This window comes from Culex pipiens, chromosome 1 (assembly GCF_016801865.2).
Source record: "Culex pipiens pallens isolate TS chromosome 1, TS_CPP_V2, whole genome shotgun sequence".
Taxonomy (NCBI): Eukaryota; Metazoa; Arthropoda; class Insecta; order Diptera; family Culicidae; genus Culex; species Culex pipiens.
This window is the reverse complement of record NC_068937.1, coordinates 113,424,789-113,444,807: the sequence shown is the minus strand read 5'-3', so window position 1 is coordinate 113,444,807 and position 20,019 is coordinate 113,424,789. Positions and strand designations below refer to the sequence as shown.

At 37.5% G+C, this 20,019-nt stretch overlaps 2 protein-coding genes and 1 long non-coding RNA gene across 3 annotated transcripts; 2 read left to right on the top strand and 1 right to left on the bottom strand.

The window, feature by feature from the left end:
• Positions 1–4,787: 4,787 nt before the first annotated feature.
• On the top strand, positions 4,788–6,991 carry LOC120432512 (heat shock protein 70 B2). Its single transcript, XM_039597730.2, has one exon. It carries the CDS (start codon positions 4,977–4,979, stop codon positions 6,891–6,893), a length of 1,917 nt encoding a protein of 638 aa, XP_039453664.1. The 5' UTR covers positions 4,788–4,976; the 3' UTR covers positions 6,894–6,991.
• Positions 6,992–7,132: 141 nt separating this feature from the next.
• On the bottom strand, positions 7,133–8,630 carry LOC120432513 (cyclin-dependent kinase 2). Its single transcript, XM_039597731.2, has 2 exons — positions 8,354–8,630; positions 7,133–8,184 (listed from the first exon to the last, which is right to left on the bottom strand). The coding sequence occupies exons 1-2, from the start codon at positions 8,476–8,478 to the stop codon at positions 7,419–7,421; spliced, it is 891 nt and encodes a 296-aa protein (XP_039453665.1). The 5' UTR covers positions 8,479–8,630; the 3' UTR covers positions 7,133–7,418.
• Positions 8,631–8,795: 165 nt separating this feature from the next.
• LOC120432529 (uncharacterized) lies at positions 8,796–12,416 on the top strand. Its single transcript, XR_005608079.2, has 4 exons — positions 8,796–9,013; positions 9,091–9,193; positions 9,271–9,483; positions 11,731–12,416. It is a non-coding gene; the product is annotated as an uncharacterized LOC120432529 (long non-coding RNA).
• Positions 12,417–20,019: the final 7,603 nt, after the last annotated feature.

The window sequence follows — 20,019 nt, the reverse complement described above, 5'->3', positions numbered from 1 at the left end:
AAAAAAATATTCATGTTGAAGTTACGTGAAAAGCTATGTGGTATTTTTCCACTAATGTTTTCACATAACTTCTACGAGGTGACGCTAGTAGAAATGAAATTTGTTTTGCCAGATCATTTCACGTTGATTCTACGTGTTCCACCGTAAAAACTAAATGAATCAACCAATGATTTATACATGTTTGTTGTAGTAAACCCTATATGATTTTTTTTGGTTTAAGGAGGTTATTTCATTCTTTTTCTAATAAAAAAAAGAAAAAAAAAGATTTTTTCTCCTTTTATTTAAATTTATTTTATTTATCAATTAATAATTTACTGCTGAAAGATCTCACGGATGCATGCGATGCAACGATCGCGATGCAACGCATAACACTTGTTATCCAACAAAAACGACGATGATTGACTGCAGTCATGAGTTCTTCTCACCGTCGAGTTATTGTCTGCTCCTAGTATTTAGCGCCACACGCGTGGGCTGATGCCTTGAACTTGTTCTGGCCTGCATGAGAGTGACCGCAAAGCACCCGGTGTAGATGATCGGATCAAAGACGGACAACAGCTCCATTAGCACTTCTCTAGGACACACTCGGAGATGCCCACGTCCTTGTCCGTAAGTTGGTGTCACCACGGTAGCACCGACCTTGATAGCCATTTCGACTGAAGAAATCGAGATTGCCTTTTAGGGGTCCATCAGGTCGCTAATGTTAGCTCCGGCCAGAATTTCCACAGGGATAGTAAATTCTTCTTCCAGAGACCGGTTTCTGTAAAGAAACATGGATTAAGCAAAATGAAACATTCTAAACTTATTATTACTTACCAACTTTTACTTTTTTAAAGAAATTTCATGAGCACAGTCCGGCAATAGGTCTTCACCGTTCGCCGTAAATTTTCATACTAAAATAATCACGTAGAAATTTGGCGCACTCGAGAAAAAAAGATTCGTTGAAGTTACATTTCAAAACACATAACAGCTACATGAAAAATCCTAGTGGAAAAATACTATATGGTTTATCACGTAACTCCAACGTGATATTTTTTTTGCCAGTACACTTTCACATTATTTTTACGTGTGTCACGTAAAACGGGCCTAGCGAGGGGAAAATCGGGTTTACGTGATTTTTCACGTAGCATCAACGTGTGGATTATTTTGAGTGAAATAAAGACACTTAGCAGTATCACATGTTTTACACGTGAATTTGCCCCATACGGCTTAGCATGTGAATTTCATGTGAAAAATACTTAAATCAATTAATGACACAAATCTGTCATTCTAAATGAAAAACACGTTGATCTGCCGTGAAATCTCACATGAATTTCCAATGCTTAGCTTATAAATATGAAATGAGATTGTAGTGCGATTCAAATGGATTTCCATTGGAATTCATGTGTGTTAAATATTTAGTATTTTAATTTGGATTGAAATTGAATTATTCAAAAAATTGCTTACATAAATAAATTTATTTTTCAAAATACAGTAATTGTTCGGTAACTTGGCTGAGAACGTAGCCCAGTCACCGAATGTTGCTCGTTAACTGGGCTGAACACAAAAAAAGGAGGGGACCATCGATGCATAATAAAAGTTACTCAAATTTATTTACAATGCTTCCTTTTCACATTGCTTTAATTGTAACTTGAAATTAAACAAAAGGTTGAAAAAAGTTTTTTTATTTATCGAATATGATTTTTGCATCCATTAACCCCTCGGTCATTTTGGTTTGTTTTGATTTTTTGACGTTTGTCTGCTTTTTAACTGGGCTACGGCCCAGTTATCGAGCGCCCAGTTAAAAAGCAGCCTAGTTAAACAAAGCCCAGTTACCGAACAACTACCATAGTAAAAACACATACAATACATTAGTTTTTTTCCACTGATTCTGAAGGTCACTGCTACGCAGTGTTGGAAAGTCTGATTGAGATTCTGGGTCCGTAGAACTTGAGGGCACTTCCTGGCGGACGTCGAGAAGCACCGCCCGAAATAATTGGTTTGTGGTTTGGTTGGTCGTAGTTCTCCATAGCCAGCCGGATGAAACTAGAGCGGATCTTCCGATACGCCGCATCAGGTGTGGATTCCGAAGCCAAAGCTGGAACATGATTTCCTGAAAAAAAGTGAAACTTAGTATCAAATTTTCGGCACCTTCACTAAGTATTCTTTTTTGTACTCACCGAAAACTTATTGAATGCTTAGTTTAAATTTGCAAACAAATCTTTAGAAAAGAGAAAATTCGTTTACAAAATCAGCCAGAAGCAAATTTTTGACCATCATCGTCCGTGGCCATCTTACTAATGAAGATTTTTCACCATACGCAATTAAAAACCAATACATTTGTGTCTCACATGTTTTTCACTTCCCAATCAAAGGAAAAGTCAAATGGGGCAAATCAAAGTGCAATTCATTTCAATCTCACGTGGCTTTCACTTCGAAACTAAAGGACAAGCGAATTGGGAAAAATCTAAGTTAAAATCATTTCAATCTCACGTGAACATCATCCGAATAATGAATGAATTCTTTTTTGTCAACGATCAGCTAGAGCTGAATGATTTTCACATTAATTTGACATGTAAAGCACGTGAGATTCAAATGAAAAGCACGTGAAGTTATCGTGTTGACGAAGTGACTCACGTGATAAAACATTTGATTTTGCTATGTTGGATTATTTCAGTGAAGAGAGCGGAGAGAGTTTAATTCTTGGGAAAAGAAAATGCTGGAAGTTTCTCTTAGAAGAGAGGTCCAACCGTTAAAGAAAGAATTTTCCGAAAATTTCGATCATGATTTAAGATTTTTTGCCTTCCTCACTGAGGTAAGGTTATAATCCTGCTCTTAAAATGAACTTCGTATAAAAACGTCGTAGACCCACCTTCATGTATACATATCGACTCAGTATCGAAAACCGAACAAATGTCTGTGTGTATGTGTGTGTATGTATGTATGTGACCAACAAACTAGCTCATGTTTCTCGGCACTGGCTGAACCGATTTGACCCGAACCTGTTGCATTCGACTTGATTTAGGGTCCCATAGATCGAGTTTTATACAGATTGAAGTTTCGATAAGTAGTTCAAAAGTTATGTATAAAAATGTGTTTTCACATATATTTGGATCTCACTTAAATGTATGTAAACTATGTCCGGATCCATCAATAAACCCATCTTTGGTTAGGTTATTAAAAAACCTTTCCAATGAGTCCAAAACATTGAAGATTTTAAATGATAATTTTACATGGAAACCCAAAATATGACCAAAAATCGATTTTTCGACACTTTGGGTCAATTCTGAGGGCATTACATGGAAAAACATATATTTGGACAATTTTCGAAATTCGTTAGGGTGGTCCCATAAGGTTTTCCCTTGAAAATTAGACTTTTTCAAATGAAGATATCTCGAGTTTAAAGAAAAACACCCCTGAAATTTTTTCAGCGTTTGTAGTGCTGGATCTCTTCTTTCAAATGCAACCTAGTGCTTAAAATTTGGCTTGCGCCTTTTCGAGATATTTAAGTTTTAAATTTGCATCTTTTTTACCTTAAAATCGCTGTAACTTTTGACCCTTAAGTCCAAATTGACTTGTCAGATAATAAAAATGTTTTTTTAGAGCTCTAAAAGTGCTCCGAACACCACTTTTCTCTAAAACTTAACCCTGAATTGCCACGTTAAAAAAAACTGTTTTTTGAAGGTTTGCTCAGATGCTTTCTATATATTTTGTCGTAGAAGGCGTAGATTACGAGATAAAATTTTGGTGTTTTCGACAAAGTTGCTTGGATTGGCAAGCCCGTCAACTTTCCAGAACACGAAAAAATTCCCAAAAATATTCCTGTAAAGTTAGATTTCCAAAATCACCCTAATCGTGAACCACCCTAATTTTCAACCAAACCAAAAGTTGCCCCTTTCCATATGCAACAATTCTTCTGAAGACACCAAAGCTCCAAAACTTAACCATTTTTCGGAAAAAACAATTTTCCACATAATTTTGCGATCTGGACCACTGTGCAGTGATAAACTTATATTTTTCATTTGATAGGGTTGTTAGATCTTCAATCATTTGGGCGTGTTGAAAAGGTCTTGTGATTACCCACCAACGATGGGCCTCATTTTCATAAAAATATCTGAGATCTACTCTCTGATAAGTGTTAAATTCACACTTAAGTGCTCGTAACTTTTGATAGGGTTTCAGAACTTCAATCTTTTGGGCGCGTTGGAAGAGTCTTTTGATTACCAAAAAAGTATATGTCTAGAGTATGTACCTAGAAGATGATTTAATTTCTATTTTGTTCTCATTTTCAGACAAAATTAGGCATTACGATTTTTTTACATAAATTAAAATTCAAGTAACGCCCTTCATTGCTCATCTTACTCATACTTGTTTATGTATATTGTAAGTATTTAGACTGAAGTTAAAAATAGCAACAGGAATAAAAACAAACATTGCTAGAAAATGCGAGCAGGAAGGTAGACTTAATGTTTAATATTGCATGCAATATTTTGCACAAAATGCATTGCTCCTTCCTTATAATCAATTTGTCTGAGTTAATATTTGATCTTGACTGGAATATCAAGCATTGATATTTCACACAATGTTTTGTAATTCATTCCTACTTGTGAGAAAATTGTGCTTCATTCATTAAAATATCCTAATTAAACAATAAGAGCTCTCACGAACTATCTAGATTCATCCAAGTCACGAACCACTCGGATCAAAGTCGAGCACATCGCATGGAACATTCTCGGGCGCTCGCGTCGAATGCGCTCGAATTTTCTAGAACGACCACTCTCTCCTATATAATCGCGCTGCTCGACTTGGGCCGGCATCAGTTCAAATCCAACAAGCGAGCAAAGCACTAGCAGAAGAGAGAATAAAACGTGAGCAAGTCCTACACCAGAGGCAAAAGTTACCAAGAGAAGTTACCCCAAGTGATTCGAAAGTAAAGTGAAAAGTTCACCTACAAAGTTTTACATCAAAGTTCAAGTGAAAAAATAAAAAATAAAGCAAAAATGTCTGCTATTGGAATCGATTTGGGCACGACGTACTCGTGCGTCGGAGTGTTCCAGCATGGCAAGGTTGAAATCATCGCGAATGACCAGGGCAACCGGACGACTCCCAGCTATGTGGCCTTTTCGGACACGGAACGGTTGATTGGCGATGCGGCAAAGAACCAGGTGGCCATGAACCCACGCAACACGGTCTTCGATGCCAAGCGATTGATTGGCCGCCGATTCGACGATCCGAAGATCCAGGCCGACTTGAAGCACTGGCCGTTCCAGGTGATCAGTGACGGTGGCAAACCAAAGATCGAGATCGAGTTCAAAGGCGAACGTAAGCGATTTGCACCGGAAGAGATCAGTTCCATGGTGTTGACTAAGATGAAGGAAACTGCTGAGGCGTATCTGGGCAAGTCGGTCAAGAACGCGGTCATCACCGTTCCGGCGTACTTCAACGATTCTCAACGCCAGGCCACCAAGGATGCTGGAGCCATCGCTGGGCTGAACGTTATGAGAATTATTAACGAACCAACGGCAGCGGCATTGGCCTACGGACTGGACAAGAACCTTAAAGGAGAACGAAATGTGCTGATCTTCGATCTGGGTGGTGGCACCTTCGACGTATCCATCTTGACCATTGACGAGGGCTCACTGTTTGAGGTTCGTTCCACGGCCGGAGATACTCACCTGGGAGGAGAAGACTTTGATAACCGAATGGTGTCCCACTTTGTGGACGAGTTCAAGCGCAAATACAAGAAGGACGTCTCGTCGAATCCACGTGCTCTGAGGCGTCTACGAACGGCCTGCGAACGAGCCAAGCGTACACTGTCCTCGAGTACTGAAGCGACTGTCGAGATCGATGCCCTGCTGGACGGAATCGACTACTACACCAAGATCTCAAGGGCTCGATTTGAGGAACTGTGCTCGGACTTGTTCCGTAACACGCTGCAACCGGTGGAGCGAGCCCTCTCGGATGCCAAAATGGACAAGAGCGCCATCCATGACATTGTCCTGGTTGGCGGATCGACCCGAATCCCGAAAGTGCAGTCACTGCTGCAAAACTTCTTCTGTGGAAAAGCTCTGAACCTTTCGATCAATCCGGACGAGGCCGTAGCTTACGGTGCAGCAGTTCAGGCAGCTATTTTGAACGGAGACAAGGATGAAAAGATCCAGGACGTTTTGCTGGTGGATGTGGCTCCTCTATCGCTTGGAATTGAAACTGCCGGAGGAGTGATGACCAAGCTAATTGAACGCAACAGTCGCATTCCATGCAAGCAAACTCAAACCTTCTCAACGTACGCGGACAACCAACCAGGAGTCTCGATTCAGGTGTTTGAGGGAGAACGAGCCATGACCAAGGACAACAACCGGCTAGGTCAGTTTGATTTGTCCGGAATTCCTCCGGCACCACGTGGCGTTCCACAGATTGAGGTCACATTCGACTTGGATGCCAACGGAATCTTGAACGTGTCGGCCAAGGAAATGAGCTCTGGCAAGGAGAAGAACATCACTATCAAGAACGACAAAGGACGACTCAGCCAGGCCGATATTGACCGGATGGTTTCGGAAGCGGACCGGTTCCGCGAGGAAGACGAAAAACAGAGAGAACGCATCGCGGCCAGAAACCAACTGGAGGGCTATTGTTTCCAGCTGAAGCAGACTCTGGACACGGCCGGGGATAAGCTGAGCGATTCGGATCGGAACACGGTCAAGGACAAATGCGACGAAACGCTTCGATGGCTGGACGGAAATACGATGGCCGAGAAGGACGAGTTTGAGCACAAGATGAAGGAGCTGAACCAGGTGTGCAGTCCGATCATGACGCGGTTGCACCAGGGATCGATGCCCGGTGCAGGTGCCACCAGCTGTGGACAGCAGGCGGGAGGATTTGGTGGAAGAGGAGGTCCCACCGTTGAGGAAGTCGATTAAAATGTATGAATTAGAGATTTTCAACTAAGTGATTTCAAAGAGAGTATTACTGTATTTTTAAATATAAATTAATAAATTATTATGTATGTAAAAACAAATGCTTCTGTTTATCAGTTTTACGATATTCATGAAAAGAAAGCCAGCATTTTTTGACCTACAGGAAACAATCTGAACGTTCAATACGGAATTTCGGCATAGCATTAACTTATCTCTGTTTGTGTTAATACTTATTAGTTTATTTTCCGGTATGGGTTTGGTTTGTTGATCTGATGAGTTGTTTTTTTTTCAAGAAATATATTTGATTTGATTAGAATAAAGTATATGTTTTTAGTGATTTGGCAATTACACTTCGACTTAAAACTTTAATAATATCTTTAAAAAAAATTAATGTTTCGGTAATCCCAAAAAGATTGAAAACGTTTATTTTCCGGCTTTTCAGTTTTTTTAATTGTGTCATTCAAAAAACATTAAAGTGAGATGAATATTGTTCTAACTTATGATTAGTGAAATCACTTACATGAACTTTCAAATCCCCGGTGGTATCAGCTCGACATCGTCGAAATACGGCAACATCATCGCGTTCCGCGCTGAAATCCGCTGCGTCGGATCGTACACCATCAACTGTTCGAACAGGTCGTGCGCCTTGTACCGTACGATATCATCCGGAACGGGCTGCGCCTCCCAACGGGGAAACGTTCGCTTGTAGTCCGGCAGCTGCGATACTCCGGGCCAGTTGTCCTCGTCCGGTGTGCTCATGGTGCGGAAGATCCGATACAGCTGGTCTATTTCACTGTCACCGGGAAAGAGTGGCCGTTTCAAGATCATTTCCGCAAATATACAACCGAGACTCCAGATGTCCACCCCGGTTGCGTAGAACTTGGTGCCCAGGAGGATTTCTGGCGCGCGGTACCACAGCGTGACCACCTCGTGAGTGTACGTCCGCATGGGAAAGTTGAACGAGCGAGCCAGACCGAAATCCGCCAGCTTGAGGTGTCCGTCGCGGTCGATCAGCAAGTTCTGAGGTTTCAAGTCTCGGTGCAAAATCCGGTGCATGTGGCAGAAAGCAATCGCGTCCAGCATTTGGTGCATGTAGCTTTTGACCAGCTTTGGCGTGAAGGACGGTTTGTACTTGTCGAGCAGCTTTTTCAGATCCATATCCAGATACTCGAAGATCATGTAGATGCTCGAATCCATAATGGCAACATCGAACAGCTCGACCACCGAGTGGTGCTGAAGGTCCTTGAGCAGAGAAATCTCCCGTATGGCCGTGGATGGGACGCCCTCGGTTTCACTAAAAGTACAAAACCTAATAGTTAAATGTGAACATGAATTTTCTCCCACAACGCAACAGTTTAAAAAGATAACCATAACTAGAAAAGCAACATCATGAATATTATTCAAACTGTTTAAATTCGGCAAACCCACCGAGTTGACCAGTCCGCCCTTAATTGTTTGTTTACCTGTCCAGCCGGATCCGCTTGAGGGCGACATATTTCTGGGTGTTGATGTCCTTCGCCTTGTACACCACCCCGTACGTTCCTTCACCGATCTTCTCGATCCGTTGAAAATTTCCAATGTTGTGCATGTTTCCAATCTAATCAATCCACACTGACGACAGCTGCTCTTTTACGGGGACAACGGTCATAATCCTGTTAACCGAGCCATTCTTAGAAGACCGGCCGGGGATGTTGATCCCGCAGTGTTCCAATCAGAAAAAAGGACCACGGCCAGGAAAAAAACAAACGGTTTTCGCGCCATTTTCAACGTCAAAAGCGAGTTTGATTGCAGCGGTACTAGGAATTTTAGAACAAGGAGCAACGGGGGGCTTCTGAAAAAAGAAATAGAAATGTGCGACTTCCCTGTTTGAAAAATGTCGCACGTCGTACGAGTTGTCGCACGCTTTTGATTTTACCGTTTCGATATCGATTGGTCGAAAGTACGACAAACGGACGACAAACGCTCGACATGCATGACATCTTTTTTCGCATCAATTTTTTGACAGATTGACGATTTGGCGATGTCGACGAAAGTACTCTGACAAGCAAAAACATGTTCTGACTGGATCCAAGAATTAGTTATAAGTGTTGAAAAAATACAAAATCAAATAGGAGCAAAACAAAGTAAGTTTGTTTGAGTAGTTAGTTGATTTCTATTTTAATTCAAGAGCATTGGACACTGTTCTTTGTTTATTTTTCAGATGCCATACGCCGAGTACCGGTCCAGCAGTGGAAACATGGTTCGATGCCAGGCATGGCACCGATCTTGTCATTGTAAATACTAGCAATCACATTTATCATCCGGTCAGTGCCATTAGTCCACGTCATCCGATTACGGCCGGAATGAGCAAGGGATCTAATCAAAGTTTCTGCTGTTCCAGATTTCGGTGGGTGGATTAGAAGGCGGACGGAAAATGTCATGAACCCGGCGGGCTATGCCGGAAAATGGAGGGCAAGTAACCGGTCAGCGATCGTGGAAGCAATCCTCCTTGCAGAAGAGAATGAAACGTCAAGTAATAAAAAGGTAGAGGAGGACGAAAAAAAAACTCCCGGCTGCGATCCTGATCCGCCAAAAATTGTTATCAATGGAACTGGTGAGTAGTGTTTTTTGGCGGAGTTGTGCCAGGGGTGATTTGGAACTGGTGAGTAGTGTTTTTTGGCGGAGTTGTGCCAGGAGTGATTTGGATGACGAAATTTCAAGAATTCTAAACATCCAATATGTCATAAATCAAAAATTCTTTAATTTCTAAAATGCTACAGTTATAAGATTGTACAATCCTCAAATTCTTCACATTCTAAAATTTTAACATTATCAAGTTCTAAAAGTTTAAAATTAAAAATAAGTAGGGGAGAGTGGGGAGACTTGATCCCCGGGGAGACTTGATCCCAAACCTGTATCTCGTCAGCATGTGGGTAAAACAATTAGCTTTGTTCTAGAAAGTTGTGCGAAATTGATTAAAACTCATTGTAGAAAACAAAGAAAAAAATTTAAAAATGTTTGGATTGAGTTACACACATTTTTCTAAGAAGTGCTGCAAAAAACTCCCAAGAGATCTTTTTTCTTTGTTTTGATAAGTATAGAAAACACTCAAAAATTATACAAAAAAATATTTTTTATACATGAATTGTTTGATAAACATATCAACTCCAAAACCCTTACGCATTTGACGTTAAATTTATCGTAATACTATTTTTACAATCAATTGTTTAAAAAGTGCGTTTAGGGAGACTTGATCCCTGCATTTTTACATTCACTGGAATCAGCCTCAAGATTAAATAATTGGGCTGGGATTTCGTACATAGGTTCCTTTAGTATAGTTGTACATAACTAACTGCAGTTTGAAACATTTTTCAAAAGTTTTGTAAACAAAAATTACCAGCTTTTGTAAACATGCTCAATTTTGGTCTAAAAAAGAAAATTTTGAGTTTTTAAATATTTTACATGCTAAACTTGTTATATTTTGAACACAAACGTACAGGTTTAATGTGAAATTGCTGTATCTTATCGAAAATTAAAAGTTTGGATGAATAAGGAACATTTTGCTTACGATTTCTTCAAAATGTTGAAAGGGGGATCAAATTACCCCCAACATTTTGAAAATGCCGGTTTAAAATATTTTTTTTAAAAAGCTTGACATTATTCGAAGAGTTTATCTGATGAAATACCCTTATCAGCCAAACATAGTTGAATCTTTAAGCTTTCAATTCATGCAAAAAGATCATAGTTTTGTGAGAAATTGACAGAGTTATGTGCGATACAAAAAAAGGGGATCAAGTCTCCCCACTCTCCTCTAATATTAACATTTGAATGTTTATAAAACAATCTTAAATTATTCAAATCCTACATTCTAAAATTCTAATATTCCAAAATTCTAAAATTCTAAAATTCTAAAATTCTAAAATTCTAAAATTCTAAAATTCTAAAATTCTAAAATTCTAAAATTCTAAAATTCTAAAATTCTAAAATTCTAAAATTCTAAAATTCTAAAATTCTAAAATTCTAAAATTCTAAAATTCTAAAATTCTAAAATTCTAAAATTCTAAAATTCTAAAATTCTAAAATTCTAAAATTCTAAAATTCTAAAATTCTAAAATTCTAAAATTCTAAAATTCTAAAATTCTAAAATTCTAAAATTCTAAAATTCTAAAATTCTAAAATTCTAAAATTCTAAAATTCTAAAATTCTAAAATTCTAAAATTCTAAAATTCTAAAATTCTAAAATTCTAAAATTCTAAAATTCTAAAATTCTAAAATTCTAAAATTCTAAAATTCTAAAATTCTAAAATTCTAAAATTCTAAAATTCTAAAATTCCTAAATTCCTAAATTCTAAAATTCTAAAATTCTAAAATTCTAAAACTCTAAAATTCTAAAATTCTAAAATTCTAAAATTCTAAAATTCTAAAATTCTAAAATTCTAAAATTCTAAAATTCTAAAATTCTAAAATTCTAAAATTCTAAAATTCTAAAATTCTAAAATTCTAAAATTCTAAAATTCTAAAATTCTAAAATTCTAAAATTCAAAAATTCTAAAATTCTAAAATTCTAAAATTCTCTTAAAATCTAATGGTACAAAATAATTGCTAATATTCTAAATTTCAATAAAATCTTTTTTTTGATTCTTCGAGTTCTAATATACTATAGAAGTTTTAAAATGTTGGAAAGTGTAAATATTTTGAAGGTTCTATTTTTAAATTTAACATTCTAAAATTTTTAAATTTTCTAATCCTTAATATCTTTTTAAGTCTATAATTCTATAAAATAAAATACATGGCCACTACTCTAAATATATATAACACATAATAGGTATCTTAAAATTCTAAAATTTTTGATTCGTTCCAGAGTGCTTTTTGCTGGACGTGGACCAGCAAGTAGAGAAGGACAATGAAATTGCGTTGGTGGTGTTGAACTTCTAGCGGAATGGCAAAAGCGCCATTATCAAGAAATCATTCTTCTTCCTGGAGATACTTTCGGTCGAGAATATACTCCAGGTGAAGGCGATGGAGGGGGACAAATTACAGCACTCGAACATTGGCAGGGTAGACAAACAGAACCCTTCCCACAGCGGTTGGCCATCGTCGAACCAAACGAAGTCGGTTTGTATTTCCTTCTTTTAACAGACCTAGGAAAGTCCAGCGGAACCGAAGGCAACCGGATTAGCCGCCATTGAGCGAAATTAGGAAAACTGTGGCTGCAGTGATAGTGAATAATTCAAAACAATGTGCCAGACTAGTGCAAACTATTAAAAATGAATAAAAATAATCCAAAAGTTCAACAAAGTGAATTTTATTTTAAAAATAACCTCAAAATTCCGAAATGACAGCACACGACAAAGGTACGACATCCTAAATAACAAAACCGTGCGACATCCGTCGAATGTCGTACGACAATGTCGAGCGATTTCGATTATCGATCGTACGACAAATACGACATTTTGGTGCAAAAACGTCTGACATTCGTGCGAAAGTCGCGCGACATTGTCGTGCGACGTCGTACGATTGCACGGACGACAAACGACGGACGTCCGACGGACTTTTCAGTCAGGGTTGCGACACCTAGGGGTGAGTAGCGAAAACTGAATTTGATTCAAATTAACACCAACACACAGAAAAGTGCACGCATCCTGGTGGCGAGTAGAAGCACTACGCGACGATGTTCGGAATGGCGCGTGCTTAGAAATATTCAAATTTTTTGCAGTTTTCGATTTTTACTACATTCTAGTATTACTTAACATCGATGAAAGTTTTTGTGAAGTGTGGCAATCGCATAAACGGTTCGAATGATGTGTGGGGCTTAGTTATATTTTCATGCTTTTTTCCTTGAATTTACTGAACAGCTCTTTTGAAAAATTGATTTAAATTAGGTTTCATTTACTATTATTATAGATTAGTTTTGGATTAGTTTCTGCCAGCTTATAGAGAATTTGCAGCAAAACTAAATGACGCGTGTCGCCACCTATGAACAAATAGCGTAAACCTATGATTTTTAGAAAAAATGTGTTTTTTCCTTCCTAACCAACATTTTTATAAAACTTATGCCGGATTCGGATGAGAAAAATTATTTCCAACAATTTGGTGTATAACTTTCCAATATTTGTTTGATTTTTCTATGAGAAAACTGTAGATTTAGAAAAAGATAGTAATTTGGACTATTTGGCAAGAAAGTCTGTCAAAAATCAATACAAATTGTTGAATATACGTTAACACATCTGTTATCAACTATATAACTGTTTATTTCATTGGTATATACGGGGAAACTCATTTTTTCGTGTTCCAAAACATGTTTTTTAAAGAAAAAGGTCACAAATTTTTGCGCGCCCAAAAGTTGATGTTCATTATTCTAAAGCAAAAATTTTTTCTCGTCTTTTGCAACCAGTTTCATTAAGATTGATGCAGGGAATCATGAGAAATAAGCGATTTTGTTCTTCAATCCAGCAGAAAGGAATACGATTTTTGGCAAGTAACCTCATTTTGGCGCCACCTACATTTGAAACACAGTCACGCTGCAAAACCTCAATCACTAGAAAACGAATTTAAAATTATTTCAAATTACATATGTGGAGTTTTTTTTAAAAGGTCCAATAAACCCAGACTGGTGGCAAGCTTGTCAAAAAGTGAACCTCACTTTTGACAGTCCATATAGGGTGAATGCTCCATAAACTGGTTGCACAAAATAGGGTATACAGGCCATTTATAAGTAAATTTGAAAATAAGTTTATTTAATATTTAGGTTTGTAATTTGAAATTGTTATTTATTGTCTAGTTATTTTTTTGTTAAGACCGAGCCATGCGGTAAGGCTTCCGCCTCGCAAATGGGAGTTCAGAACCCGGTGCGGACCAACATAGCTGGTGATCGTTTTCCTTCTGGATACGATTTCTAAGTAAAGGAAAGGTAGTTTATCGTCACAAGCTGTACATTATCTTCTTGGAATATTGACATTTAACCTCATTTAACACTAAAATATGTTAATAAAGTTAACATTAAAAAATTTGAACGATTGATTTCGTCCTCAAAAGGCTGGATAATATTTTATTTTTTCTGGTTATTTATTTTTCGACAAAACATATTCAAAATTATTCATCAAAAACACAATTTCTGGAGTTTTTTTGAAAAGGTCCAATAAACCAAATTTTCAGTTTTTACTTTTTGGGTGTTTTTCAAGACCCCTGACTCAAGGCGGTTTCAAAAACACCCAAAAAGCAAAAACTGAAAATTTGGTTTATTGGACCTTTTCAAAAAAAAAAACTCCAGATTTGAAATTATTTTTTCACAAAAAAAAAAACTTTTTTTCGATTGCACATTTGCTGGCTCTTTTACCCTATATCTAGCGTCAGAGGGGTAAAGCGACCAAATAGCGGGGTCCACGGTCCAACCAATGTGAGTATCGCGGCCCATACATACAATTTGACAATCTTGCCATCAGGCTGAATAAACCAAATTTCCAGTTTTTGCTTTTTGGGTGTTTTTAGAACCGCCTTGAGTCAGGGGTATTTAAAAACACCCAAAAAGCAAAAACTGAAAATTTGGTTTATTGGTCCTTTTAAAAAAAAAACTCCAGATATTCATGGCTCACACTCCTCGATATGCAGTAAACTTAAATTACCCAGAAAAATAAGAGTAAACATCTGTAGGTATGTACGTGTGTGACCAGAGAGACTAAGTACCATCTCTGTCGCTCGTGTCACGAAAGCACATAAAAAGCCCATTGTTTGCAATCTGCATCGCCGACGTCGTCGTCGTGGGTCGTGAAATTTTACACTACTGGCACGAGCGGCTGGCCGTGACCAGCGGAAAAGACCAACCGAAGGAAAGAGAAAGAAACGGCAAGATAGTGTTGTTTTAATACCTTGTTGGTTATTCATTTTCAGAGGACTTTTGAGAGTTGTTCTTTTTTGTTTGTTTTTCCTTTTTCTCAGCAAACCACGTTAACCGTGCACGATGCTGCATGATGAGGCGGAGGAGGGAGGAAAACTGCCAATTTGTCGTGGCCTGACGGAAGGGTTTGGTGGAAAATACACCATCATTGTCACCCTTTTACTGAGTTTTTTTTCTGTTTCCCGACCATGGTTTTTTAACCCTCAAACCCCTTGCAAAAATAAAATAAAAATGATAAATCGTTCTTATCCATTCAAAGGTTAATACAAATTTTATATGATTTTTTTAACTTTTAAAATTTTACCACAAAATAAGTTACAAAATATAATAATTTTAATAATATATTCTTTTTAAATATTGTAAACTGTTCGAAATAAAAATATACGTTGGAGCATGGTAATAAAAATCGCCTTCCAAAGTTTAATCGAACTTCGGATAATTGAAACTCCGGAAAATCTAGTATGGATCAATGTATGGACGGAAATACAAGATTCTTTTAGAGAAGTTGGGCAACACATTAAATAGAACAAAAATATATTTAAAAAAATATTATAACTCGATGCATAATAGGGGAAATCTACCCTTTCCAATCAAACACCTATCTTCGTCATATGGAGAGATTGATGCTCGATTAAAGCTCCAAAAATACTATTTGGGCTATAAACTTACCAGCAACAGCACCGCCTCGAGTAAGCACGCAAATGTATGCCACTTACTGGCCAAAAAGATCACATTTAATGCACTTTTGATCATAATTTGTATTTTGCGAGACCACTTCTCATCATTTTGTTGGCACACACAGTGACACACACAAGAATCCCTCAAACGCTTAATGAATATCGCCAAAATTAACTTTTCACTTTCGCTTACTTTTTCACGGCGCTTAAGATATGAAATTGTTTCCAACTACCGGCAACATGTTCTTTTGATCATTAGTAAGGCACTCACTTGAAGAATAATCCCGAAAAATGTAATAAATTAGCAAGCGCCATCAAAAAAACAAACGCGCTAAGTCGTTTGACGTTTCAATTTTCACTTTGCATTCCAATCGAAGGCTGAAGAAAACCGAGCGAGAGACGAAGGCAAAAAAGAACAAAGGCTGGCCGTCAACACCACCAGCAGCACAGCCAGCGATGCCAGGAAACTTTCCCTATAAATGCCACTTTTCGTGAGTGTTCGTTTGAACTGTCAGCGCAAATGGCAACACTCGACAGAGTGTTGGAAGAAAAAAGAACTAAGCCGATATTAGAAAAATGGGCGTGGCCCAATGCATTCGCCTCGATTAGGATACCCTTGGGAATTTTTTTTTTGTTAAATGCTTGGTAAAGAAATAGAATAACTTTTAGTGAAAGTGAAAATAAACAGAAATGTTCACAAAAACTTGCTCTACTCGTTGGTGTACTTGGTTTTAGTAAAATTCAAGGGAGACTCTAGATTATCCAGCATTATTCAAACACGACCGCTTATTAGGATTAAAATGGGTAGATTTCCCCTACCAGTAGGACAAACACTGCATGCCAACCAAAAAAATAAATAATAATAATAATATTGCAAATAATAGTAGAACACCGTAAAACATGAAATGTAATCATTTGAATGTAGAGAAAATACTAAAATGAAAAAAAGCAAATTATGAAAAATCACAAAAATGAGCAATACAGGGATAATGGTTAGACCTTCCTCCCATGCCCCTGGTCCTCTGTTTGATGCCATCATTACAAGCCCCAAAGTGCCTTACGGGTAGGGGGATAACCTGGCGCAGCAGAAAAAGCACACCCACCACAAGACAAATAAAAGATGAAATTAGAAGCAGGTATTTTGCATAATGAGTCGGAGAAAAGAGAGCGCAAGGACAACGTGCTTGAAGATGCTGCAGTGAAACAACTCTTGATCAACTCTGCAAAGGAAGAAAGTGAATGGCTTGTGCTTGCAATTTGTCAACTCGTGCTTTTGATTACAGGTTTACAATTGCAAATTTGGTGTCATCTGACTGAGATTTGAATTTGGTGGCGGCTTGCTCTGCACAGGATTATCTGTTCTGTTAATTATTAACTTTTATGCATGTAGAAACGATTTAGGGGAAATATACCCATTTTAATCACACTAAGCCGTTCGACCAATTCTCATCACTTTTGACATTTTTCGCTATTAAATCAACATTTTCAGATGTATCAACAATGAAGAGTTGCTTGCTTACTTTTATTTGAGCTATTTATTACTTTGGAACAGTCAAAAACACTTTATTTAAGCTGTAATTCATGACCAAAGTGCTGATAGGCCGATAATAGAAATAGGCTGAGAAAGGGTATAGTTCCCCTACATCTAGTTATTAATTTCTCATTTCAATTTACTATTTCTGGACCCTTGGGGGAGCGGCCATGGCTGACTGGTTACGGTGTTTGTGCTTTGTAAGCGAATGGTTCTGGGTTCGATTCCCATCTGCTCCCAACGAAAAAGTTAAGAACACAGTAAATTGAAATGATGAATATAAACGAAAAATCAAAGTCGCTCGAGGCGGGGTTCGATCCCCCGTCCTTTGGATTGATAAGCAAAAATGCTAACCACTAGGCCATGACGACATGGTGAGCGTTGACTGAAATTAGGAATACTGTTACAGAGAGCGAGATGTGACGCTATAACCACGGCTAATAGTGCCCAGGGCATTCGTGGAAATGCAATGTCAGGTTAAATTTTGTACCCGCCAGCAAAACAAATGGGGTGCTAGTGTGCGTGAGCTCGGGCTTAGATAACTCTATGGTGCTCCCAACGAATACAACCAAATCTCGGAGCGAATGGTGGTGTGTCCCCACGCTTCTTCCTCCCCTGTCGATTCAGAATGGAGCACCCGCAGTCGAGCAGTTTTTGACAGTTCGCTCCATAAGAAATACATTGTAGAAAAAAGCAAAAACTGCTCGAATGGAAGTGCTCCATTACGAGTCATCTCTGCGATACGGCTTTACGCAGTAGGCCTGGCCACTTTAACGCTTGTGATGTTTCAATGCATTCTAATGCAATGGCGCTCTACAAATGTTAATAAATGACAAGAATAGTGCTAGGCGTCAAAGTTGAATTTTGGAATGTTGAAAATTTGGTAGGTTGAATATTACCTCTTTTTATGATTAATTTTACGTAAAAAATGTGTAAAAATGTGAACCTGATGAATATTCATCAAAAACTGATGAAAATTCATCATTTTCTGGGTTAAAATTAATCATTTTTTTGCCACAAAATCTGTCACCATATTCTGATGAATATTACCTGGGTGCTGAATAGTGGTTCGCAAAACGGCCTCAATTTTGAACTGTCAAAGTTTACTGTTCACCAAAAGAAGAGAGTATTGTAATCGATCATTAAAAATTGTTTTTTTTGCAAGAATAAAAAATGTGTGGCTTTTGAGGACATGGAGTTGAAGTCAAGAAATCTTAAGAAAGTTGAAGGCGAGATCGTCATTTTGTATAATTATGAATTAATGGAAGATGTTTATGGAGTCGATGCTTCCATCCAGAAGCTGTCATTATTTTTTAATTCCGATTGAAAACCTACTGGCTTAGTGAAAATCTTCTCTGATTATTGGATTAGCTTCGCTAGAATTAGCAATTTTTTTTTCGCTGGACCAGGAAGAGCTGCAGGATTTCAAAATCAGCCAGGAAATATATCTGCGACATCGCAGAATGAGATTCTCGCCGCAGTTCTTTGTCGCTCGTAAAAAGAAAAACCTTTCCTACCCGATTAAATCTTAAAAACACAACATTTACCAGCAAAAAAATGTCAAAAACTAGAAAAAATAAACAAATACTACGGATTATAAAACATCTAATTTACCAATAAGAAGAAAGTCATGCTGTGCTTGAACAGCCTCCTACTTTGTAGATGTAAACAAAGTGGGATCATTCGAAAATCACGTTACGCATTCTCTCTATTCATCACCCAGAATATTACCATCATTTTTTCAGTGTAAGGCACTTTCCAGGATCCCTTCGAAGGATTGGCTGCGCTAGGGTCTGATTAGATTAGATTAGATTAGATCAATTTACTATTTCTGGACCCTGAATTTAGAACCATCATTCGCATTCATTGCCCCAAAAATGAAAGACACCATCTACGACCTTGACCACACGGAGAAAAATAAAGTTCCCAAAAATCGTGAACAAGTGTTCATGAAATTCGGGACCAAACATCGTGTTCAAATTCAAAAACGTACCAAGGATTTTTAACACACTGGTTCCGAATTTCATGAACGGTTGTTCACGATTTTGAGAACTTTGTTTTCTCCGTTCATTTTGACAATCTTAACTTTTCTTAAGCCCAGAAATGTCTCATTTCGTTACACACATCTCAAACTTCTCAACACAACCATTTTTCGGCGGTTTAGACTGTTTCCAAAAACTTTGCGTTCAACGTTTTTCTTCTTCCTTTGATGAAAAACATTGCATCAGATGTGCGGAAAACGTGATACAAATTTTATATAATATTGAAACTAATCTGCTATGAATACACAAACCCGTTCACGGACTACGAATGTTTTGCTCAAGCTTATTGGCGTCCTTCCAACTTTCGAAGCTTTTTGATTCCGTAATCGATGTCCTGCGATACGTCACGTCGGGAAAAGGCCAATACAAGTGTATGTCAACAGCTATAGCCATCGACAAACGATTCGGATCTAAATCGCAGGGATTTTCATCATTTGTAGTTTCGTCGTTTTCGACGGCAATCAAGATGTTCCACAAGGGTTTCCAGCAAGGCCTCGGACTGGCAAGTAATTAATAATTACTTTGATTTTTAGCTGGTAATTAGGTAATTCTTTAATTAATTAGTAATTTATGGTAATTAGAGTAATTTAATGTAGTTGATTGGTAATTTAAGTAATTTTTGAGTTATTTAAATATTTTTTTTTAATTGTACTTCTTCTACGAAACTATTTACTTTTTACATATAATCTATCATAGCAGTATTTTATTAATTTCAAATAAGATTGAAACATAAAGATTAAAAAAGACTGGCTCTGTATGTAGAAGGCCTAATTTGCCATAGTTCTCTCCTAAAACTCTCCTAAAATTTATTTTTACATGTTGTTTATAGAAGCTGATTAACAACAAAAGGCAACGCCATCATATATTACCCAGTGAAAAATGTTTAGTGAATCCGAAATCTATTCATTTTCATGAGGTAATTATAAAATTTTTTTTTTGTTTTGCAAGAACTACATTAGAATTGATTAATTTTTTATGCTTTTCCTTCTAATAGGCAGTCAAAATT

Coding starts and splice junctions, on each gene's coding strand:
- LOC120432512 (XM_039597730.2), top strand. CDS start 4,977: ATGTCTGCTATTGGAATCGATTTGGGCACGACGTACTCGTGCGTCGGA.
- LOC120432513 (XM_039597731.2), bottom strand. CDS start 8,478: ATGCACAACATTGGAAATTTTCAACGGATCGAGAAGATCGGTGAAGGA. Junction 8,185..8,353: donor AAGCGGATCCGGCTGGACAG/GTAAACAAACAA, acceptor TTGTACTTTTAG/TGAAACCGAGGGCGTCCCAT.